The sequence below is a fragment of the Crocodylus siamensis genome, chromosome 4, assembly GCF_052110815.1.
Source record: "Crocodylus siamensis isolate JL-2025a chromosome 4, ASM5211081v1, whole genome shotgun sequence".
In the NCBI taxonomy this organism is placed as follows: domain Eukaryota; kingdom Metazoa; phylum Chordata; order Crocodylia; family Crocodylidae; genus Crocodylus; species Crocodylus siamensis.
In genome coordinates, this window is record NC_143398.1 from 11,731,246 (window position 1) to 11,756,342 (window position 25,097).

Consider the following 25,097-nt stretch of genomic DNA (forward strand, 5'->3'; position numbering starts at 1 on the left):
TCACAACTCACCAACTGCATGAAAAATGCCAGCAACAGCACATACCTCTTTATATAGCCTTCTCTGACCTCACAATAGCCTTTGACCGTCAACTGAGAAAAGCTGCGGAAGATCGTTTTGAAGTACAGATGCCCACCAAAATTCATCACCATTCTTTGCCTGTTGCATGACAGAATGCGACCAGTGGTCCTCAGTAACAGATCTACCACAGACCCCTTTGAGGTGAAGATGGGAGTTAAGCAAGGCTGCATCATCGCTCCAACACTCTTCTTGATATTCCTTCCCACAGTGCTACATCTGACCACCAACAAGCAGAGTGGAGTTAAACTACTGAATGGATGGTAAACGGTTTAATCTCAGCCAGTTCTGAGCCAAAACCAAGACCACCCCAACCTCAATCACCAAGCTCCAGTATGCGATGATGTTGTAGCCTGTGCTCACTCAGAAGTAGACTTTCAGGCAATCACCAACATCTTTACCAAGACGTACAAGAAAATGGAATTGTTGCTTAACATTTTTTAGAAGACTAAGGTCCTTTCATCAACAAGCTCTTAATGAGCTGTCCCCAACTCTGGTAATTCAGATTCACGGTGAAACTCTGGAGAGTATTTCCTGTACCTTGGAAGCCATCTCTCTCAGAAGGCTGATATTGATGAAGAAATCCAACATCACCTCAAATGTGCAAGTGCTGCCTTCAGATGCCTGAGGAAATGGGTGTTTGAAGATCATGACATCCAATCCAATACCAAGCTCATGGTTTATCACACGGTTGTGATCCCCATCTAACTGTATGGACCCGAGACGTGGACACCTTAGGAGGCACTTCAAGTCACTTGGAGAAGTACCATCAGCGCTGCCTAAGGAAGATCCTTAGAAACCAGCGGGAAGATAGATGCGCCAACATTAGAGCCCTCTTGTAAACAAATGCCACAAGCACTGAAACAACGATCATCCAACATCAACTGTGCTGGGCCAGCCATATCATTCACATGTCCAAATCCAGACTCCCAAAGAAAGTTTTATTCTCCCAGCTCAGTCAAGGCTTACGCTTAAGAGGAGGGCAGAGAAAGCACTTGAAGGACATCCGAGGCCAACTTGAAAAAAAGCGTTATAAACATTGTGGCAGAATGCCCTCCCAGCATCTCCCCAGACCCTTCTATTAGGTTTTTCCTTGCTATTGTTTTCATACCTGTCTAGCACTCCCATTGCTAAGCAACCAGCTCTGCCTACAGGACCTGGACAGGTAAATTCCTGAGGGAGGGGGAACCTGCTCCATTGTTCAATTTCCTGCCTCTGCAGGTCGTGTGACTAGTTCTCCAACCTGTCTGTCAACCTGGTTGCCTGGGTTACCCTAGCCCCTATTGTTTGGGCACTTACCTCCTGGCAAGGGGGCGGGGGCCGACACCATCAGGTGACCAGTATTGCTTTTAAACTGATTGGTCAGCATCAGAAATACCTGCCTGATTGGACCTGGAATGTTAGGTCACTTGAAAGCACCAGGCATTAGCCAATGGGGCTGCTTCTGGTGGGAACTTAGTGATGAGGTCATGACAAGGATATATAGGGTCCCCTCTTCCTGGCAGGGGAGAGCCATTTTGGGAAACCATGGAATAAGCTCATGGCTTCTGGGGCTCTGCTGGACTCCAGATGAGCAGAGAGCGCCATTTTGGACAGCATGGGAACAACTGACCAGACAGAGAGAAGGAGATCTCTCCCTCTCTCCCTTGAAACTGGGCCCACATTTAACTGCCGGCATCCAGAGGTGGGTGTGGGGAGCTGTGTGTGCGTGGGTATGGGGGCTTGTGGGGACATATGTGTGTGGGTATGGTATTGTGGGTATGGGAACCACGTGATGCAGAGTGGCCAGCAAGCAGGCAGAAAAGTGTGGGGAGCAGAAGCAAGCAGGTATATGGGAACACAGGGCCTGCACCAATGTCCCAGGGCCAGTGCCGGCAGGACCCAGAGTGGGGCAGTAGGAGCATGGGGCGCAGGCTGCCAGGGGTCTATGGCAGTGGTTCCCAACCTTTTCATACTGTGGACCTGCAAACTATCAGATTTACATCTTTAAATTTAATTTACATGTTTCAATTTAATTTCTGTGGCGGGGCAGGGTTGCGAGGATCAGACTGGGTTGGGCCACAGGGGGACTCTGCAGGGGAGGAGAATGTGCAGGCGATGGCCCAAGGGACCCAGCTAGGGCTGCCTAGAAAAAGGGGCTCTACTGCCTTTCCTAGGAGCAAGTAGCAGAGCTACCTACCCGTACTCTGCCCCAGGCATTTCCTCTGCCCTGCTCGGCTAGGCATGGCCATGGCGGCAGGAGCAGGACAGGGTACACAGAGCCAGCTGTCTCCCTCCCAGAGCTGCCCCACCACCCGCACGTGACTGCTGGTGGCAGAAGCCACAAGCTGGCAGCCAACTTACCGGACCGCAGCCCTGTGGTTGGGAATCCCTGGTCTATGGAGCTGGGCTGGACTATGCCAGCAGAGAGAGAGAAGGGAGCTGGCCAGGCTCCATAGACCCCCTCTGAGCCAGGACCCCACACTCCTGCCACTCCACTCTGGGCCCCGCAACAAACACTGCCTGGCAGCAGCTAGAGGGACCACTTTCCTCTGCCTCAAGCAGCAGTTTGAGCCCTGTCCACAGGCTGTCCTGCCTGTGCCTGCTCTCTGTTGCCACTGCTGCCCCACAGAGAGGCAGTGATGCGATGGAGCGGCAGAACAGACCCCACATGGGCTCCAGGAAGTTACAACAGGGAGCTCTGGCCATGGGGAGAAGGAGGGCTGATTTTGCCCCATGCTGAGCAGCAGTTTCTGCCCCCACCACCACTGCTCAGCCTAGACAGGCAAGCACAGGACACGCAGGGTCAGGGCTCCTCACACTTGCCCCTGCCTGTACTGTGGGGCTGGGAGTAAGCGGGCACAGAGAAGCCAGTGGCAGCCAGACGGAAGTGCAGGGCCCACGTAGGTGTCCCAGGGCCTGCGCCAGCATGGTCCAGAGCAGGGCGTCAGGAGCACGGGGTCCCAGCCAGCAGGGGCTCTATGGAGCCAAGCTAGCTCCCCTCTCCCCCTACTGGCACAGCCCAGCCCATCTCTATAGACCCTGCCAGCCTGCACCCGGCACTCCTGCCACCCCGCTCTGGGCCCCACCAGCGCTGGCCCTGGGACACTGGTGTGTGCCCTGCACTCCTGCACACCCGGTCGCTTCCACTCCCTCCTGCTCCCACCACTGTTTTCCCCACTTTCCTGCCCACCCCTTCTTACCTGAATTTCCCACTCCAGTGCAGGGAGGCAAGAACTGCCTCACGGTCCCAAGCCAGAAGCCCCTGCTAGGCAGGGGCTTCCAGCCAGCGGGCCTTGCTACTTCCGGAGCCTGCCATGGCTTTCCTTGGGTCCTGCTTCCCCTGGTTCCTGTTATCTTTGATAGGCAGCCAGGGGCAGATAAATATTCATTTTCTAAATTTTTTAAGGGGTCTGTGGGCTGGATAGAACAGCCTGGTGGGCTAGATCCAGCCCACATGCCGTATTTTGCCCACCCCAATGTAGAGGCTATGTAGACCAGCATTAGAAGAGAAGACAACACACTTTGCCAGAGAACACAGTAGGATAGGAATAGCAGAACTCAGGAATTGTGAGTTCACTTGAGACTTGAGAGTACCACAAGCCCTCCTACCTCATCCAATTCAACTTGTTGCTCTACCCTCTCCTCTGTGATCAGATGACCAAAAAAATGGAGCTGGAAGTGCCTGGACAAGAAGATTTGGAGCTATCTGTCAAGTGAACGGGATGCAACACTAAGCATGGACAAGGAGATAGGAGAGAACAGAATGTCTGTTCACGGTAACTGTGAGTGTGGGAAGAATGAGTACAGGGGAACAGATGTGATGAGAAGCCAGGACTTTGGCAGAAAACTGAAACAAAAGCAAAGGAGAGTGAAGGCTGGGACAAGAAGCTGGGAAGTGCACTGTAGAAGGCAACTAGGTCAGCAACAATCAACCTCCTGAGCAGGAGCAGCTGAGCCTGAACCCGAGCCTGCCGACTAGTTCCAAGGCTACTCTTAAGGAGGTCTTGCAGCAGCTGGCACCTGGTGTCTGCATCAGGCCTCAGCCTGCAAGTAGTTCTCATCCATGTGACTTCCCTGGTGCCTGTTCCTGCATTCTTGTCTGTGCACCCAGTCCCTGAACTTGAAGAACCCAGTTTGGCCTTGGCTTGCTTCCCAACATTCGCTTCTGGTAACCCTCTGGCTTGGCACACGAACCCCAGTTTGATCTCAGCTCATCTCCAGACATCTGCTTCTGGTATCCCCCTGGCTCAGTAAGTGAACCATGGTTTCACCTCTGCTTCTGGTAAACTGTCTGGTGTGGCATGTGAACCCTGGTCTGACCTTAGCTTGCCCCCCAACTATGGATGCTGGTAACAACCTCTGGCTACAACCACTAGGCCTCACGCCTCCATGTATCCCAACACAGAAGCACTAGGATCTGACTAGGAGTCAGGGTGGAAGGAAGAGTGCTCCATAATCCATTTTCTAAATATCTCAGAGAATAATAACTACCTGTCTTGCTACTGCAGAGATTAAAAATTATGGGAAGGAAAGGAAGCAGTGAATTATTCAAGACCAGGAAGGCCTATTGGTTATCAAGTATTCAACAGATGGATTTATTTAAAGAAAGCTAGTTCATAGAGTCTTCTTGCTTATACATATCTCCTTCTAAAAACCTTAAATTAATAAAGAAAGTTGACTCAGTTATCTAAATTTTTAGTGATAAGCATTTTCCCAAAACAGAGAATTAGGACTAACCATTTAAAAAAAGAAAAAAGTTAAATCATAGCATAAATTCTATTTTTTAACCCAAAAGTATCTTAAAAATGGTAAGCACTTTACAGCAATGAATAAACAAATATATTAGTGACATACAACTAACACTTAAAATAAAGAGCTATACCATAATTGTAACACAGTTCTTAGTGTACAGATCAACATATCTAGAGGAAGTTTCTTACCAGCAGCTGGTAGGTCTAACTTTGCTCGTTTCAGTTCTGACATCGAATTTTGAAGCTGCTCTATTACAACGTCATCTTCACAGAAGAAGTCCTTGGCTAGCGTGTCCTGAAGAAATTCTACAAGTTCTTCCATTTGTAATTTCATCAGATGTTCTAGATAATAACAAAATATTATGATGAACAAAAAAGTGTTTTAAAGGTATCATTCAAATACAAGTCAAGACCACTACAAAGGTGATTTTTTTTTAGTTTCTTTAACAGTTTCAAAACTGAAACATTTCTATAAATGACAAAGAACACAGGGATGACAGAACATTTTCAAAGTACACAAACTGCACATGCTCATCGACCCTATAAACGTTTTCTCATTTTTACAGTAACTGCCTCCCCAGCACAGTGTCTCCCAAACTTGAAAGGTGATATCTCTTCAGAAAACTGAAAGCAATAGTACCATCCTTCAGTCTCCCTGCTTTTATGTTACAGAGCTACAAATTTTCACCTGCATTTATATATTTTCCAGCTCCTGTCCTTCCCCTGGAACATGAAGATATAGGTCTTCATAACCTACCTCTCAGAAGAGAAATTAAGCTGTTTAAAATTTTGATACTTAAGCTACTGTCATTCATAACTAAGATAACATTCACAGGAAAGAAAGCAAGAGTTTACAAGGATTACTAGAATCTTTTTTAATTTTTATTATTACTTTTTTAAGAACATGGAAAAAGTTTTCATTAACCTCATTCTAGGAAAAAAAAGAACTGTTTATGACTAACATTTTCCAAATAATTCAGCCTGAAAAGCATCCCAACATGGAAAATCTCAGTCAAAACTGTTACAGCTTGGAGCCAATAAAAAGGAATGGAATACAGATTTTTGTAATAAAACGTCAGGCAGCTTTAATAACTGGCAGTGCTACCAGTCCTCCCCATAGAACTATTAAGGAAGAAATATTGATGAACTGAGGTTTAGGGGGCATGAAGGCACCAACCTTGTACTAATCAAGTCCCAATGTACCAGCAGTGACTGCCGTCACACTTCAGAAGGCAGACAAAGTTCTTCGGGTGAATATGATATCTTTTATCAGACCAACTTAAACAGTTGGGGGGAAAAATTTTGGAAAAATGTTTTTCCAACTATTTAAATTGGTCAAATAAAAGATATCATATTCACACGAAGAACCTTGTCTGCCTATGTCCTGAGACCAACATGGCTACAACCTACACCCCTGTAACACTTCAGGAGGTGATGTGATGAACAATTACAGCATAAGTGGCCCATAAGAGAAATTTCTTAGAGACCCTTGGCAGTTAAAAGTAGATTAAGTAACAAGCCACCAAGGTCTATGCACCTACAGAAGCTGGGACTATATGATTTTGGAGAGTAGGGGGATCTAAAAGAGAAAGCAACAGTCCTAAACAATTGTGTTACTGAAAAATGCCAAGATGCTTTTTCAGGCATTTTACCTCCTTTTCAACAGTAACAAAAACTGAGAATTCTTCAATATTATAAAATCAGGGTCTACACAGGCATAGTGGGGAAAGGGAGAGAAGGGACTGAAAGATGCTGTTAATATGAGTTGTTGGTAAGAGGGGAAAAAGCTTTCTGGGAGATGGAATGAGGAGGGGATCCAAGTAGTGTAATGAAGCTTAAAAATGAAGTTACACAACATAAAATTAATGAACCATATTGTAATAACATTAGGCCACTAGGCCACGTGCACAATAGGTATTGGTGTACTTCTCTGGTGGCTGAAGATGCATGTCATGGTTTTGCTGTTGTCTCTCTTTGTCCCCCAACAGCACATTTATGCAGACCCTGCTGCGGCTAAGTGCCATATTAACCTACAGTGAGAAACTGGATGCTATGAGGAAACTATCATATCGGTTTGCTCAAACGGAAATCAGTTTTATAACTGAATTTCTCTGAAAACTACATGTCACACAGTTGTTTTCCACTGCTTACAGAAAGCGGAGATATTGATTTCTTTTAAAATACAACCAGAACAGGGCAGTTGCATGCAAAGCCTGCCTGCTGTACCACTTTACATGCAGTAAGTGACACTCAGGATGCGTCTAAACTGCAGACAAAGAACTGTTTACACAGCAGTCTAATGCAGACATCCAAGCTAGCTCTAAAGCAGCTAAGTCATGTACCACTAACAATCAAGATGGATCGACAGAATACAACAAGACACAAGATAAATGTGTCTTTGGCCCTCTTAAGCCACTGTGGACATATTTACATTACGCTGTACTAACCGAATCTACAAGTGAAGACTCAGAGTTAAAAGGAAAATTACAAAGAAAATGGGTTTCATGGCAGATACAGGGAAAGACCAGCCTAAAGTGCGGATGCTCCTCCAAAAACTAAAATCAAGTACAAGGGGTGTGTACCCTGCTATTAGAGGCATGATTACAAGCGCTGGCAGGCAAACCTATATCGTGATGGCGGCACACACGTCACTGGTACTTCACCTAGCTAACATCTGCTCCAAAGATGAGATGGCACAGACCTACGCATGCACAAGTCCATTGCAAGTGCTTCTGAAAGAATGTAACTAGGAAAAGCAAAGAACACAAAGGGTTCAACCTGAACAAGTTAGCCCTTTCATAATCTGTCAGACCACTGTATTTCAGTTATCCAAACCATGAACCTACAGTGCTCCTTTCCTACCATTTCTAGAGGCCAGATTATTTATTAACACCGTTTAAATATTATTATTACTATTCAAATATACGGGGAGTAATTTAGTCTGTTGAACAAGGTGCTGGCTCACTTGTAAGTCACTTAATCTTTTCTGGAGGAACTGCCAAATACATAAAAGTAATCTGCTTTTAAGTTGTGCCATGCAGCTGGAAACACTCATCACCATATCCTCACAGAACCACGATTTCAGCAACAGACGTACAGCATGATCTACAACAGGGTCGGGCAAAATTAGAGATGCACCAATACATTAGTCCCATATCAGATCAGCACTAAAAAAAGAAAAATTGACTGTATCGGCAATCAGCTTTTTTTGACTGATGTGGCCAATAAATGTCATGTGCATGTATGCAGCCACAGCCCAGCAGTATGGAGAACAGCTGGGTCCAGCTGATAAGCCTGTTGTGGGAAAATAGGCATGGGGGGGCCGGGGGCCACACTGAGGCCCCAGCAGTGAGGGAGGGAGTGGGGCAAGGGCAGATGCTGCCCAGCCTGGGGAGGGCATAGGACTGAGTTGCACGCAGGGAGAGGGGGCAGCTCCTGCCACTGCGCACACCCCTGGGGGAGGCATGGAGAGCATGTCCCCCCAAATCTCTGTGTGGGGCAAGGGCAGGCTGCCACTATGGGCTGGGGCCCCTAGGTATGAGCCTCTCATGGCTGTGTCCTATGCCATGCCCTGCCCCAGTTGGGCAGCACCTGCCCATGCCCCACTCCCCCCTCCCTGCAGCAGCAGCAGGCAGGGTGCTCAGGGAACAGGTGCCCGGCAAGAAGCATCTCCGACCAGCGCTGCACATCACAGCGAGGGGTGCACCCTCTTCCAGGTCATCTGTATCGCCAGCACTCCCTGCCACTCACACACAGCCACTGTGCTCACCAGACACGGGAGGGAAGCCCCAGGGACTGGAGCCACCTGTCTTCCCGCCCAGGGCCATACAGCAGGGAAGAGAAGCCCCAGGCAAGGGAAGGCAGCTGCTCCGGTGTCTGGGGCTTCCCTCCCGTGCCCAGAGAGTGTGGGGGCTGCGCATGAGTGGCAGGGACCACTGGCAATACAGACAGCCTGGGGAAAGCTGCACCCCTTGTCGCAACATGCAGCACTGGCCAGAGCCTCGCCGGGGCACCTGTGCCTTGAGCACTCCACCTGCTATTGCTGAGCCATGGGGGAAGTGTGAGGGTCCCCATACACCCCTTCACCCTCCCTCATACCCCACAAACCCACCCCCTGCCTCCACAGCCCCCTACATACACACAACCCCCCAACATACTGTATGCCCCCCAGACACAGCAACACCCTTTCACAAACCCTCCCACACACACCCCATACACACATACCCCACTCACATCCAAACCCATGCACACACCCCACCATACATGCACAATATACAAAACTAAGAATTAATTTTTGAGTTATTATATAATCACCTCTATATACATTACACAAACATAAATTATGACAAAATATTTTTAGTAATAAAATTAATATATGTTCTAATAGGTGTTTGACTTTTAGTGTACAATTTGGTTTTCTCCTGGTCCTAAGATGGCAACCCCCACTCCCAAAAAGAGTATTCCTGGGGGCAAAGGGAGGGACTTCTGGTGGCAAGTCAAGGGGCAGGGGCAGGATGTCTGGTCCCAAGATGGTGACAAGGGGGCAGGGCAACCATCAAGGGGTGGAGCTACCCATGCAGCCCTCAACAGCTCACCAAAACTCATTAAGCATCCATCCACCTGAAATAATTGCCTGCCTCTGATGCAGAAGGCTGGTTACTTAGACAGCGGGCATGGATGGACATTCATTTCACAGAAATTCTGAGTGTCAGAAAAAACAGAAAATGGAGCGTACACGACTTCCAGCTACACAGGTGAGCTCTCCAGCCAGGGGATCAGTCCTTTAAGAGGAACCCACTCATCAACAGCCTGCACTCTCCCATACCAGGGAAGCGGGCGGGCTGTCAACAGGTAGTCAGCAGCTGCTGAAAAGCAGCAGCTGCCTCAGACAGGCCTGGAAGAATGCCCCTGCCCCCACCCCACTCCAGTCAGCTGACTGGCAGGACCACAGGGAGGGTACCATTCTCCTGCATCAGGAACCAGCCCCCCACCCCCCCACCCCCAAAAGGTTTGTGGCACAGAAGAGTGGCCCCTGATCCATGCAGATTTCTGAGTCAACAGAAAGTAATGAATGGAGAAAGGGGCAGATGCACTTTCCCAGAGCCCCGGGAGGATTCCAGCCCCTGGAGAATACTGCTGCCCCTCGAACCCCAGCCAATCTTCAGACTGGCAGGAAGGGAGAGAGCTTCCTCCCACAGTGGGAATCCTCCTGGGGCTGCAAGAGAGGGCCTCTGCCCAGGTGCACCAGTTCCTTGCCTATACACCCCCCTTGGGGTCACCCAGGAAGGGTACATGGGGTGGGAGGCAGAGGTAGCACAACTATAGACCCATCCCACAGAGGGACAAGTCCAGCTCCAGGAAATGCTCTCTGCCAATTCCCAGGTCTGGGCAGAGAAAGGAGGCAGATGACTGAGGCTTGAACCCCAGGTTCTAGCCTGGGCTAATGCCCCCACCCCCTTGTACCCACAGCGGGTCCCCACAGGTTTCCCTGCATCTGTTTAGCAGCTGGGGGGCCTTAACTCCCACAGCAGGTCCCCACAGGTCTCCCAAACAGCTCAGCCCTGAGCAGGCTATCAAGGGACCAATGCTCTCCTTCCCTCAGCTCTCCTTGGAGGGAGGGAGGGAGGAAGAGCAGAGCAGGACTGTGGGATACTGGGTGTCCTCATTACCTGAGATAAGTATACAGCTATTCAAGTTAGGGATGGTCCTGCTTTGAGCAGGGGGTTGGACTAGATAGCCTCCTGGGGTCATGCAACACCTATCTATGTCCTTAACAGATCACAAGGCTCTCCAAAGCAAACCGTGCAGTTATATATCCTAAGATTATGCTGTCACCAAGAAGAGTTCAAAATGGAAGAAAAATATGTCCAATTATTTAAAAATATATTAAGACAAATATTTTCTAAAACAACACTTAAAACCCTGACAAATTCCTATTTAGCATTTAAATGGTGAGAAATCTTACTCTTGTGCAGTTTCAGAATTGTGTAAGACATAGCTGTAAGCACACGCTCTCCTTCCAGTATGTAGATATCCCATATCCTGAGGTTTAATGTAAAAGGAGTCTGTAATAACAGAATCACACAGAAATGTCAGAACAGTTAGCCCCCACGTAAGACTAAAAATTGGAATATAAGGTACAAAGATACTCACACGATCAAGGAAACACTGAAAAAACCACTTAGTTGTGTAGAAGCTTGTGGAGATCTCTTGGGCATCCTGTCAAAAGCAAGTGTTTATGAATACTCATATAAGTTTAAAACAACAAATTTCCTGGAACATAAAGGCCATTTTGCTTACTCCTTAACTGAATTTTGCTACTACTAATGTCCAGGCCAGTATTTGACCATCTTCAAATTAAATTATTCTACTTTCTTTTAACAGCATTACTTCAATCTAAAATATGCTTTCACTCGCTTATAATTTTTCTTTATCTACTAGATCTTGAGAGATGTCCTCAAATGTGCATCTTCAGTTTCACTTCCGAGCAGGTACAGAATAAAGCAAAAAATATTGTGTTTCATTGCGTTTCCACAATGAAACACAGTGATACATTCTGGAGGAGCCAGAGATCAGTCTCCACGACAATTTAATCTTTCATTTCTCTGCTGACAAGGCTGCCAACAAATATAATGATTTTGTGACATGGACCCCTATCTACCAGGAAGAAGCTTAAGTCTATCAATTAATTTCACATGGGACCTCATGAAGCAATTAGAAGAATAATGAATTTCACTTTATAGTAACAGGGGTCCATTTGAACTGGGTACATAAAAAATGAAAGGTACTCTATATTCCAACAGCCATACACCTCTCAAGTCATAATGAATGCTATTTGTATCTACATACAGGAACACAGATAAATAGGGGGAAAAAAATCGCTATGAAGATATAATGCTTTTATCAGAAGCATTAGAAGCTGGAGGCAGAGAAACTTGACAAAATTACATTTTTCTCTAACTGCGGTATCATTGCCATTCCTGCCACTTCCTTTTCTCTAGTCTACAATATTAAAAGTCTTGGGAGACCAAGCTGTGCAACATGGTGATAACCAACCAATTAAGTACTACTGAAACCATGACACAGGGATAGAATAATTCTAAACTAATTTTCCCCACAATTTTCATTTAGCTTCTTCACAAGTCTCAGAAACTAAGTACCAAATTAACAAGGGTGTGACAGTACACAAGTTGAAAATCATCTGGTACACTGTAGCAAGGGCATCGCCAGAGGAGGCCATGAAGCCCCTGGAGTCCCCTTTTTGCCCTTAGCCACTTGCCCTCACTGAGCAGTTACCCTTTAGTCTCACCTGCCAAGCCTTGATGTTTCTTGTTATTTATACAAGGGAGGCTGCCCCAGGGCTTTCCAAGCCACGCACTCTCTCTCTAATCTAATGACCACCAGGTGCCTGTGGTCATCGCCTTAAAGGCTAAGTGCATGGCTCCGTTCCATCCCTACATCATGCCCCAAGCCTTGCAGGTGTTATTACCAGGGATCCTGGCTTTCTCTGTTTAAAAATCACAGATTCTCTGATAAAATTCCAAAATTCTCTGATTAAAAACCTCTAAAATCTGCATTTTTCTGCAATTATAATGAAACGCTACTATAGTTATAGCATCAGTTGAATGCAATGTTTTATTGATAATAGTTACAATTTTAGAGTAAATTTGGAAGGCTACAATCATTATAATAAGTACCTATATACTTTGGCATTTGATTTTAGTTTATTATAGAAAATCAGGGCTCCCCCTTCCCCCAGCAGGATGCAGGTCCAGTTATGATTGTCCCCCCCCCCCCCCCCCCCACCGCTGCTTTGTGGTGCTAAGCAGCCCTGGTCTGCCAGTGCCCCTCACTCCCAACCTGCAGCCCCCTGGACCTGCTGGTGCCCCCACCCCCACCAGTGTCCCTCACACCCTCAGCCTCCTCCAGCCCTGCTGGTGCCCCTCACTCCCAACCCACTTCCCCCTACTGTCAGTGTGTGGAGCTGAGGAAGGGGGTGAAGAAATGGGGGGAACATCATATTCTTGCCATATGCTCCACCATAGGCAACACCATAGGCGACACTGGGGGGGGGGGGAGAGATGGGGAATGTGCCCCCCCCCCAGATCTGTGTGCCCACAGTGGGGCACAGAGCTGCAGCTTGGCCAGACCAGCAAGCAGCAGGAGGATGTGACAGCACTCCTCCCCAGCCCTCCAATCCATTACTCTTCATGCTGCTGGTGGTACAGCATTAGTCCATGGCAGTATGACTGTCATGGGGGTCCTGGTGCAGGCAGCAGCAGTGAGCTTTCCCACCCCGTTCTTCCTGCTCATGACAGGACCTGCCCACTGGGCTGCAGCAACAGCTGCTGCCTGGCACCAGCCTGGTCAGGCTGCAGCCTTTTGCCCCGCTGTGGGTGCAGAAATCTGGGGGGGGGGGAGGGGGCACATATGCACCCTCATGCCTCCCTGATGTGTTGCTTATGGTGCCTGACCCCTCCCTGGCTCCTTGCCAGCCCCTCCCTCTCCCTAGATGAATCGTCTGTGGCTCTGTCCTGCTCCCCAGCCAGGCTCTGCAGCCACACATTCCTGCCCTGGGCATCCGCAGCCCCAGCTGCTAAACCTGCCCCGCTCCCTCCCCCACCACAAGGACTTGCCGCAAGTTGCCGTTGACACCGCAATAAGCCCCTCATCCCCGCAGACTTTCCTGCAGGCAGTTGTGGGAGCTACTTTCCACCATGCTGCTTTGCTGTATTGCTGCCCACATGTATGTATGCGCATGCCCCCTGCATCCAATCAGCCTCCTCCCACTCCCCCCAGCCCCAAGCAGCCCTCTGGAGGCTGGGACTCTGGCAGCCTGCAAGAGGAAACCTACCGTTTCATGCATTTTTCGCCTTTAAAGAGAAAATCCGTCTTTTTCCACAGCAGACAGAAAATCTAGATCCATGGTTATCACTAACTGATGTCCCTCCTCTCCACACACAGCCCCTTCTGGACTATGGGCCCCTGGCCCCTTTCCCCAGGCTTATCACCTCCAAAGCCTGCTTCCACTTGGAACCCCTCGGGTCCCCTCAGGCCTGTGGCTTCCAAGGCCTTGCCTCATCCATGCTCATCTATTCCAGATCCATCCGTGCCAAGGTCCTTTTTCTCCCTGGCTTGCCCTGCTCCCAGGCTCAGGCCTGCCCCATTCCTGGGCTCTATCTTGCTTGTCCCAACTCAGCTGTGCTCCCGAGCTCTGACACAGCCCTCCTGCCAGGAACCCGCTTCCTGCGTCAGTCAGCCCTGACTGTCCAGCTCTGGGTTTGGGTTTACCTCCTAGTTAATCAGCTCTGTGCCACGCCTGCCGGCTGGTTTCCAAGCTGCCTTTCCTCCCATAGTGGCAGGCTCACCAACTAACCTGTCCCATAATTAGTCTCCTGCCACACCTGCAGGGTGCTTTCCAGGCAGCCTCCTTTCAAAGTGACATGATCACCATGCAACCTGTCACACACTTCTACAGATTTTGCCATTCTGCCCCAGGCCGCTGTCACTGTACTAGTTAATCCTGGGCCAACGCACACTAGTGTATAAGAAACATCAGTTTCATGCAACCAGCATTGTAGCTGCTTGCTCATTTTAAGATAATGTACTGAATATACAACCACATTTTACAAGAGGTAGAGCACTGGAAATTTAAAACTATGCATGCTCTTCTCTGGATTCAAGCCTGTAACCCTGTGACAGAACAGTTAAACTCACTGGCATTTGCTCTATTAGGTATTATTTTAATATTTTCATCCATCTTTATAATGGTTCTAGTTTTTATTGTAAGCTGCACTGAGGCTCTTTTGGGGATGGTGACCGATCCAATCCAATGGCGAAATACATAAATACAAAGAAGTGGTGCAAGACAGACAGGAATAACAGCAGGTTAATTTTATACCCATTTTCAGATTATGTGATAAATGAAACTTTATAACCCACAACTTCTATTTGAACATACTTACTTGCAGGTACTATAAGTAACGTGTAGTATATCCATAGTGAGTAATCATAAAAATTAACTTCTAATACATCACATCTGAAGCAGTTTTAGAAGAGATGGGTTTTGTTCAGGGATTTCCTAGTATAACAGACTAAGCAACAATCTAGTAAATCAAGTACAGCAGGACAGACCCTCAGCTGCTGTAACCTTATGTAGAGCCATTAAAATCAAAGGCACTATGCTTGTTTTTCCAAACACAGGCATCTCTCCTGACACAATTAAAAAAAATTCCTTTGTCGAGATTTCAGCTAATCCTGCGTCAAACTGGCCAGAAACTCCATCAGGAAGTCATTGCTCTTTAGGATAATATAGATTAGGTGTCTTATTTACTTAATTAGCCAACTATCTGCAGATCTTTCTCAAGATTAAAAAACCAAGCAGCTATAAGCAGCGTAATTTCCATGAGTAATACCATATCAACAGAACAACAGCTCACCAGGAGTTTTTGTCACCTAGACTTGTCTTACCTGAATGCTGTCTTATTTCAATGTATTTAAAGCATTTATTCATAAACTAAATCCCAAGTGTATGCAAGTGTTCTCCACTGTAACCACTGAATCTATCCCAAAGTATTATAAAATTTGTGCCTGAAAAAATGAAACCCCCCAAAATTTAAAACAAAGCCAATCTGCCCCATAGTTCTAACCCAGTGTTCTCAACCCTTTTAGACTTGGGACACCTCTCATTAGACTGAAGACACCCATCAGAAAGTGCTAGCTCTTAGCTTTCACTCATTTTTAACTACAGAGAAATAAGAAAGCAATTCTTCTGCTGCAGACAACTCAGAAAGACCCTCAGTAGGTCAGAATGTTTTTCACACTACAGGTTTATCCTGCAATCTCTGGTTTTATCATGCAAATTACATGTAGGTGACTGCACAACTATAGTACAAATATTATGTGGCACTCTTAAAAGGATCTCAGGGTACCTAAGGGTGCTATAACACCCTGGCTGATAATCACTGATCTAGCCCCTTTACTTGCCAGGTAAATTGAATCCACAACTTCAGTTTCAAGAACTGCAGACCTAAAGAAGCTGTCATCCCTAAAAAGAAGTTTATAAATATACAACATACACCCATGACTTTGGATTGATCTTTTAATGTAATGAAGGAGTTCTGCATTATTATACTTTGTCCACTAGCCTGAATAAGTCTTAGCATGTTTTAAAAAATATAGATCAAACTTTAGTGTGCAGTATTAATATCCAATTGATTCCTGCAGAACCAGTGCCCACCACTGTCTGAATTTACATAATATTTCTATTAAAATATGTAAATGTGCATGTAGTAAATTGCAGGAGGCCCTAAGCTGGATGGGGTAAGCAGACACTTATGAGGACAGGATCAATGTTCAAAATAACCTTGATAAATTGGAAAAACAGTCAGAGATGAATTGAATTAAGTTCGGTAAGGACAAAGTGCAAAGTACTACACTTGTGATGGAACAATCAAATCCACAATGAGCTATGACTACTTATAGACTACAAGCTGAATGAGTCAACAGCATAATATCACTGCAAAAAATCTAATCATTTAGGAGGATGATAGGCAAGCCATCAGAAGTGACTTTTTCACTCTACTTAGCATTAAGAAGGCCTCACTTGGAGTGCTCCGTCCTGTCTTAGACACTGCACTTCAAAGACATGAACAAACTGGAAAGCATCCAGAGGAACACAACAAAAATCATTAGAAATCTAGAAAATATGACATGAGAAAAAGTTGGAAAACCTGGAACTATTTGGTCCAGACAAGAGAAGAAGGGATTTAATTACAGTTTCCAAATACAAAAAAGATTTTTATCACAGGAAACAGTAAGCAGTTGTTCTATGCAGATAGGGGACACTGCATATTGATACTGCAACAAGTTTTAGGTTACATACGGAGAACTTTAATTATGAGGATGAATAAACACTGGAAAAGATTACATCAAGTGGGTCAGAAATACCTATCAGGAACATTTTTTAAGTGCAAGATGGGCTATGGACAGATAGTATGTTTACAGTGCTATATACACACACCCTTGTGTAACAGGACTGGGGCTCTGACCCTGGAGTCTGACTCCCCGAGTGGTCAGATTTGTCTGCTTTGCTCTCTGGTCTCTGGAAAACCTTCAGTGCTAAATGTTATGATAAATCTGGGAGGCTGCATTTAGAAGTCAGAGTAGCCCCTTTAGGTTCTTTCCCCTCCTAGCACAGTCTTCAGGGCTTCTCTGCCCCCAGCACAGCCATCCGGGCATACCTCCTGCTTAGCACTGTTCTTAAGGTGTGCCCCCAACACAGACCTCTGAATTATTCACCCACCCTCGCAGAGTTATCTGGGGTACCTCACACAGTTATCTGGGGTATCCCCCCAGGACAGTTCACAGGGTGTGCCCCCAGCACAGTCCTTTGGGCTGCTTCACCTTCAGCACAGTCATCTGGGGCATGCTTCTCCCTCCCCTACCAGCATTCTGGCCCTCAGCACCATGCACCAGGGCCCTGGTCCTATATCTAGGGTAACCCCTGGGCTCCCACACCTGCCGTCAGCTCCCCTTTATTTTATGTAATGCAACACACACCAGCCAGCACAGTCTTCAGGGCACCCTTAGTAGCCTCCTTTACTAGACACCACATGCCTCACAGCTGGCACTTCAGTGTTTAGCTGACCTGGGGTATGCCCTTATCAGAGAATCATAGAAAGGTTTGGAAGAGACCTCAGGAAGTCATCTAGTCCAACTCCCTGCTCAAAGCAGGACCATCCTCAACTAGATAATCCCAACCCTTCCCTTGGCTCTCGCCCACTTAACTGCCTTTTCCAGGGCCCTTCCCACTTCTGTACCTCTCTCTATGCCAAGGTTTGTCTTTCCCTAGCTTCCCTCCTTTCCACCCAGCTTCATCCCTGCTGGGTGGCAACAGCCCTGCAGACTCAGTCCCATCTGAGCACATTTACAGGGTCACCCCTCAATCCCATCCCCTCCTGGTCACATGACTCTAGCTTTCAATTGCATCTAGCGATTTCTCATTAGCTCTACCACCGCCACCACTTAAATAGGGTGCAGAACTCCAGGCATCTATCTATCCAGCACCGTATCCTATTCCTGCTTGCTCCGGGTAAGTGGCTGGCAGCTTGTTACTGCCTTGGAGCTATGGCTCTTAACTCTCTCCTGTTGCCGGGGGGTGAGGGGCAGTGCTGGGAGGGGTTGCTACAGGGGGGCTAGGGTGAATTTTGGGGTGGCTATAACCCCCCTAGCACCACCCCTGATTAGGGACCTACCAAATTAACTAAAGGACTGGGCTGCGTAGCGGTTTCTTTAATGCTGAAGGTTCCCCTATGCGCCCCCCACTGTTGATTGGTGGAGGGGCCCCACTGCTCGGGGAGGCAAAAGCTGCTGGTTTTAAATATAGCACCGGTTTTGCCGCTTGCTGCTTATTGGCCGAGGGACCCTGGCGGCCCCGCTATTTGTTGGTGACCAGCAAAACTGGTTAGGCAAAAACTGCAAAATATTTAAAACAGCAGTTTTCACCTTCACACTGATCAGGAGCAGGCAGCAAGTATTAGGGGTGGGGAGGGTACATGGGGGAATCTGCAAAATCAGCAGGAATCAGCAGCTTCTTTGATGTTGCAGGTTCCCCCGTGCACCACCACAGACACGGAAGAGAGGTCAGCAGAATGCAGACAGCATCCCTGCACCCCACGCCTGCTACTGCACTGGGACTTGTCGCTGCTCCAGAGAGGCCAGAGCAGCAGCTTAAAAATATATATGTTTTTTAACATTTAAATGTTTTTAAATTTCCTTGCCATACCTGCCTTCTGGTGCCTAGGAAAAGATCTCCATGTGCCACTAATTGGTATGCATACCGGGGGGTTGCCTCTTCCTTGTCTAAAATGATTTAGATTGAGATGCTCCGTCAAGTAGGTGGCTGTACTAAGTGACCTCATGGGTCCCCTCCAGACTTATTTGGCATGATCTCTCTCCCTCTCTCTGGTTTCACATGCCTTGGAAGGTGGTAATGAAGGCAGTTATAAGCTGCCATCTTATTCTCTTTTGTGCAATCTCCTTCCCCTTTGTTGCATCTTCACCTACCCCTTCCAGATCAAATGTTATGCTATCTTTCTCAGTCTACCTCGAAGTCTGAGACCCTTCACCTCAGCTTCCCAACTCTGCCTCACATGCCTTTTCTCATCAGTTCTTGCAATATGCCCTGCCCATTACATTCTCAAGGCTCGTTTCTTGCTCAAGACAACAGCTCTTTTGTAAAGGGCCACAAGCTCCTGATTACGTCTTCTCCTCCATACTCCATTTTCATATTTTGTATGATTCTATGATCAATTTTTGTTCAGCCCGAATTCACTTCACACAGGAATGAAAAAACAACAGAAATATGGTCCCTGTTCCAAGGATCTTTTAATCAAGTAAAGAAATGTCTCAAAGTTTCCTGTATGCAAGTTCTAAAGAATCCTCAGGTGTTTGTTTCATTTTTTTAAATAAGAAATGCTCCTTGGCTGAAGAGGAATTTACTTAAGTACAAAGTCCTTCTTTCCCACAGGCACTGAATTCTGGTTCTTGATGCGATAAATTATTTTCAAAGATGTTAAATATCCAAGAGTTTACTAAATACCATCCATCCTAAATTGCACATTCTCAGGAACCGAGAATTCAAAGTACTGAGGTTATGAGTCTCGGCTACAAAACCCCAACTAATCAACCAACCTCCCAGCTCAGCCAAGACTCCCAGCAACTTCACGGCTCCTTTGCCTGTTTGAGCTTGGTGTCTCTCCCTGTAGTCAGTAATATTCTAAAAGAGGAGATTAAACTGTGGTGAAACAGGAATTTAATTAAATTAATATTGCTTTTACCTGGCATGACAGTAACTTACCAAATGTTGCTTAAGCTTTGACAAAAACTTCTTCAATATTTTGTCATGATGCTCTTGAAACCGCAACAGTTTTGGAAAGCCAGGAACAAAAAAGCCTAAGGGGGAAAAAATAAAACACACACATACACACCTCAACAGGGATATGTTCCACAAACTTCCATCTAAAATGTATTCATAGTGTTAACATGTTGGGTTTAAGTCTAGATACTCAAAACAGTAAGAATCAAAATAATTTACACAGTAGCTTTTGGCACATATATGCCAAAATAAGTTTAGTTTACTCTCCAAGACACCATGGTTAAAAAAAAAAAAATCACACCATCGTTTCCTCTGAAAAATGACCATAGAGAGGTACCTTCTTACTTAGCAAATTTGCCCTTCCGGTCAGAAAAGATGCAGACAGCTGCTCAAGCAGTTACATTAGAGAAGGTAGGGAAGGTTCCCCTGTTCAGGCCAAGTATCATAGAAGCAAAGAGGCATGAATCTGTACAGATATTATGTGTGAAAACAAAGGCACCCAGTTTTCCTGCCTTAGCTGAGTTTGCACTGCAGGCAGAGAAGGGGTAAACCAAGTAGGTGATTGGAGACATATGGGCCTTCTAAATATTCTGTTAAGAGTCTCTATTCAGAATAGAACCAAATTTTAAAACTCAAAAATGACTTCTGTCCAGGCTCCAGTTCAATAATTCAGTGCAATATTCACAGCCACTTAGCAGGAAGGGCTGATATTCCAGAATGAGATGGGCGCAACATGCCACAAAATGTTCATCAAAATTATGATTCCTCTATCCCATGAATAAAGAAATGTCTGCTAGCATATTAATTTAATTTCACTTGACTAGGCAAGCTTTTTTTTTTTCCCCCTTTACATAAACTCTGAATGAATACTTCAAAGCTAATTATGCATCATTAATAATGTTCAAAAGGTGCAGTTGCTCTTTCCATTCATGAACACTAATTCATTATCTTCAATCTGTAAGATTATGAAAATCCTGAAGGAAATAGCTTTCAAAAAATCTGAATCATTTTCAGGGTCAGATACCTATATTTTATGATTTAGAGACTTCGTGTCATACATAAAACATTAAGGCTCCAGTTCATCCCTTGATTTCAGCAGAGTTATACTAGGAATTAGTCTGGCTGGGTAGGCTGAGACATACTTGGCTGCACCAAAAAAAAGTCTGAGTCCCAGGTGACAGGTGGATGACAAATGAGACAGATGAAAGTGCTTTGTTTATAAGGAGGAACTTCAACTCTCCTACTCTTGGCAGCACCGCTTTGTAACTGAAGTTTCCCACTATCACTATCAGTCCCGTAGACAACCATTTATTTAAGAGTGCAATGCAATAACTCATATTAAGCAACAGAAGAGAGACTTTCAGAGTTGAGGAATCTTTCATCGGAGGTTTCCCAAAAGAGTGTACATAGATGTTCTTCTCTGATGGTTTATGAATAGTGCACCCAGCATCTATGCAGGGAATTGGAGAAGATGATCCTCAAGGTCCCTTCCAACTTTATGATTCTCTGTTATCCCCACGATTTCACTTAAAACTCATGCACGTCAATAATTTAGGCCCAACATAGTTTAGGTTTGAAATGTAAGAGTTTAAAGCTACTTTTCCAGAGAATAAGTGCAAATAGCAACTTGCATATATATCAATATCTAGATATATATAACATTCATAATCTCCAGTAGCATTTATCTTTCTATAAACTGATTTTAAGCATCTATACCTAAACAAAAGCAGAGCACTTGATCATCTAGAAGACTGCAGTCACTCAACAAATAAATTAAGAATATGGTAGCACATTATTAAGCACAAACCTCCTCCCTAGGGCATTGTGAAGCTTACTTTTAAAGAACTTAGCATTTTCCAACTGAGAACTACTAAGTAGTATTTTATCAAGCAGCTTTTATGTCTACCCTTATGAGAAAATTTCTGTACCAAGTTGGAACTGGTTAAGTGACAAACTTGGCCTCAGGGAGAATATCTTAACTGGATTTAATTTTAACACATTTCATTTATTTTTCAGTTTACACAAATGGAAGGAATAGAAAGAGGCGGTGAGGACCATGGTGCAGTAGCAGCAAAGGACTTTGAGTCCCCAAGGCAGGTCAGATTGCTCCAAACCGTGCTCTCAACACCCTTCCCCACTGATGCTCAGTAGCACCACTCCTCTCCTCCTTCCACCTGTGCCTAAGGCACAGACCCTGTTAATTATGCCTCTGGGCAAAAGAGAGGAGACCTACCTGTTGTTATCACGGTCTCTGGCTGACCCAGGGATGGGGGGAGCCAAGGGCTGTGGGGAGTAGCTACATAGGGCACTAAGCTCAGCTGGAGAAAGGGGGAGAGAAGCAGGTCCCCCATTTCCCATGCCAAGCTATATTTCAAGGAAAGCTGTGCATGTGTACTCAGGGTGCATGAGGTCCTCTACCCCACACAGGCTGCAGTGAATCTCTGCCCAGGGTTAGGGATCAGCAGTAGCTGGGCAAGAGCACGGAGTCACTGAAAGCTTGGCTCAAAATGCAAGGGCAAGGGGCTCCCTACCCTTCCAGGGCTGGCCCTGCCTGGGAAGTATTTCACTGAAGTCATGGGCAATGCTGCCACTCCCAAGAACACCTGCAACCCACCCTACACTTGAGCATTAGCCATGCCAGAGACCACAGCCCTCAGCAGAACCACATCACCAGCCAGGATGTCCCCACAAACTGCCCTACGCACCTACAGGGAAGTGGGTCTTGCCTACCACATATGGCCCCACAGCATCTCACCAGCCCAATCAGACTCTCCCACAAGCCACTGCTCTGGGCTCCTGCTTTAGCTTGAGGTCACAGCACAACTGGATCCACATCTCCTCTGCATCATAACCTGAGCACCTGACTGTGCACTGCAGAAGGGGGTAGCTTCCATACACCAACCACAGCTTGTTCCTCCCTCTTGCACTTGCTCCTGAACTGGCAGGGGACACCCGGGGTCTGGAACAGGAAGCACGCACAGGAAGGGGAACCCACCTGCTGCTGCCGCCACCGGAGCTTGACACCCTGCACAGCTGATCCCTGCACCCCCAAGCTATGGCAGGAAAGGCCCTGCTCCATCTCAGATACAACCCTTTACCTTCACAATGTTTTTGTTTTGGTGGAGATGCAATGTAGATGATTGCCACCTAGTAATTCATGCTGCAAGGAAGAAAGCTTGGGTATATTTCAAAGTCACAAGAAGAGAGAGGGGCCATGCAGCAACCAGAACAATTTGACTTTACTTTCACAGGCTTGCAAGAGCTAAGGATTTCTAAATCACTTATTTGCTATAAAAGAAGCTCAACCGACTGGAACTTGTGGGTACAGAACGCATAAAAATACTGATGTTTAAAAAATAAAGGCCACAATAATAATGAAAGTCACAAAATGTTTGGAACCAGGAAATCTAAGAGCCAAAGATAAAAGCCAAAAAACTCCCAAGTTAAGCCTAGACATAAGGTCAATTTTAACTTCAGAGTTTTCTGTCTGGCCAACTGGTACCGCAGCCACAACAGTTTTTTGTGCATTTTTTGGGAGGGATTTTTTTTTTTGGAGGGGGGCGGGGGGAGTTTATGTTTTGTTTTCATTATTACTACACTGCTATATAAATGTCTATATAACCAGCTTTCAATCCTGCAAGCCAAAGATCATAGAATCATAGGGACACACCACCAAGGGAAGTGGTGCTGGCTCCTACCCTGGGGGTATTTAAGAAGAGGCTTGATGCCTACCTGGCTGGACTCATTTGAGTCCAGTTTTTGGGCTGGTTTTTTTGTTTGTTTGTTTTTTGGGGGGGTTTCCTCCCACCCAGGTGGGGGGGGGTCGGACTTGAAGATCTACAAGGTCCCTTCTGACCCCACTTCTATGATTCTAATAACATTTATAGCTGAAGACACAGCACATACAAAGACACAAAACCTGACAATTCTAAAGGAACATTATAAACAATTACAATTCCCTAATTCATAAGGTCAAAAAAAAGAAAAGAAAAAAGAGCTTAGTCTTTGAAAAGGACAAAAAATAATTTAAGAGAAAAGAAATGGTCTAATTTGGAGAACACAAATCTACAAAAACTATCGCATGTAACTATAGATAAGCCTCAACCAAATTGATTAAGAAATTAATAAATATTATTTATATTGATGTAATATATCATAGTCCCAATTCAGAAAAAGGCCTCGCTGGCTTAGACATTGATCCACACAAGTAGACAGGATCTCATTTCTCAAAGAATTTGCAGTATTATGAGGATAAGTTTAAATGTAATTTGTGCGACGTGAGCTAGAGTTCCATACCATGCATAGCGTGCTTAGGACCCGAAAGCAACTTCACCAGGGCCCAGAAGGCATCTTCTTCATTCATATACATAAGGAGTAAAGCTGTGATCTGGCTCATTCCCTGACAGTATCCAACCTCCTGAAAATTAGACAGTAAAAACAGTAACAGCAAGAAAATCATTATGCACATGGTAAGTGTAAAACATTGTATATACATGCACACACCCCCAACCATATTTATTCAATTTTAAGACAAGGGTTTTTCTCTTCATTTAACATGGGAGGGAGCAAGACCACTGGAGGGAGCAAGGCGCCTCCCTGCAGCTTGGGCTGCAGCCTCCAACCCAGGATCAGGGCAGTATTTGTAGCCTGGCCCCTGCCTCGGCACCCTGTCACTAGTACAATATATTTCTACATTAAATACTTCTACAGATAAACATTTTTTAATAAATACATGGGCGTAAACCCAGAACAGATACTTAATTTTGTTCTTTGTTTTAATTTTGTACTTTTATTTAGTAAGGCCATCATACCATTCTGAACCAGTCAGTTTCCCAAGGTATCACCCTGCCCTACCTTCTACCTGACTTCAGACTAATACAGCTTATCACCAGGGATCCGGGTTTTCAGTTTGCCATGGAAAAGCATGGTAAATGTGGATTTTCTCACAGGCTCTGCTCCAGCAGTGCTGGGCTCCACACTCCAGTCCACTGGCAGCAGCTGGGGCTCGGGAGCTGCTGGGGAGTAGCAGCAGGCTGCAGGCCTGGGTTCCTGGCCCCATAGCCCTGGCAGCTGGGGGCCCCCCCTCCAGCGTGGCTTGGGGCAGCAGAGGCTGTGGGTCAAATTGAGAGGCACCAGAAGGGCCAGAGAACTGTGCATAGTGAGGGGCACCAGCAGGGCTGGTGGACTGTGGCTTGGGAGTGAGGGGCAATAGCACGGGCAAAATGTCGGCATATCAGGGCTGCTCAGTGCCACAGAGCAGTGGGAGGGGACAGCCACAGCTGGACCCGCATCCTGATGAATGAAGGGGGCAGAGGGAGCTCTACTTTTCCATGATAAAAAACCCCAAATCAAATGCCAACATTTATAGGTATTGACATTTATTTTATTATAGTGATTGAGGCACTGGT

General features: G+C 46.1%; 1 protein-coding gene across 6 annotated transcripts in view; it reads right to left on the reverse strand.

The window, feature by feature from the left end:
• USP6NL (USP6 N-terminal like) overlaps window positions 1-25,097 on the reverse strand; it is a 205,225-nt gene that overhangs the window by 20,096 nt on the left and 160,032 nt on the right. For all 6 annotated transcript variants that reach the window (XM_090041766.1, XM_090041769.1, XM_090041768.1 and 3 more), the window contains 5 exons: window positions 23,986-24,106; window positions 19,672-19,766; window positions 10,965-11,030; window positions 10,777-10,876; window positions 5,001-5,153 (listed from right to left, as the gene is read on the reverse strand). In XM_090041766.1, the coding sequence (XP_089897892.1) occupies window positions 5,001-5,153; window positions 10,777-10,876; window positions 10,965-11,030; window positions 19,672-19,766; window positions 23,986-24,106 (535 nt within the window). The remainder of the gene's footprint in view (window positions 1-5,000; window positions 5,154-10,776; window positions 10,877-10,964; window positions 11,031-19,671; window positions 19,767-23,985; window positions 24,107-25,097) is intronic.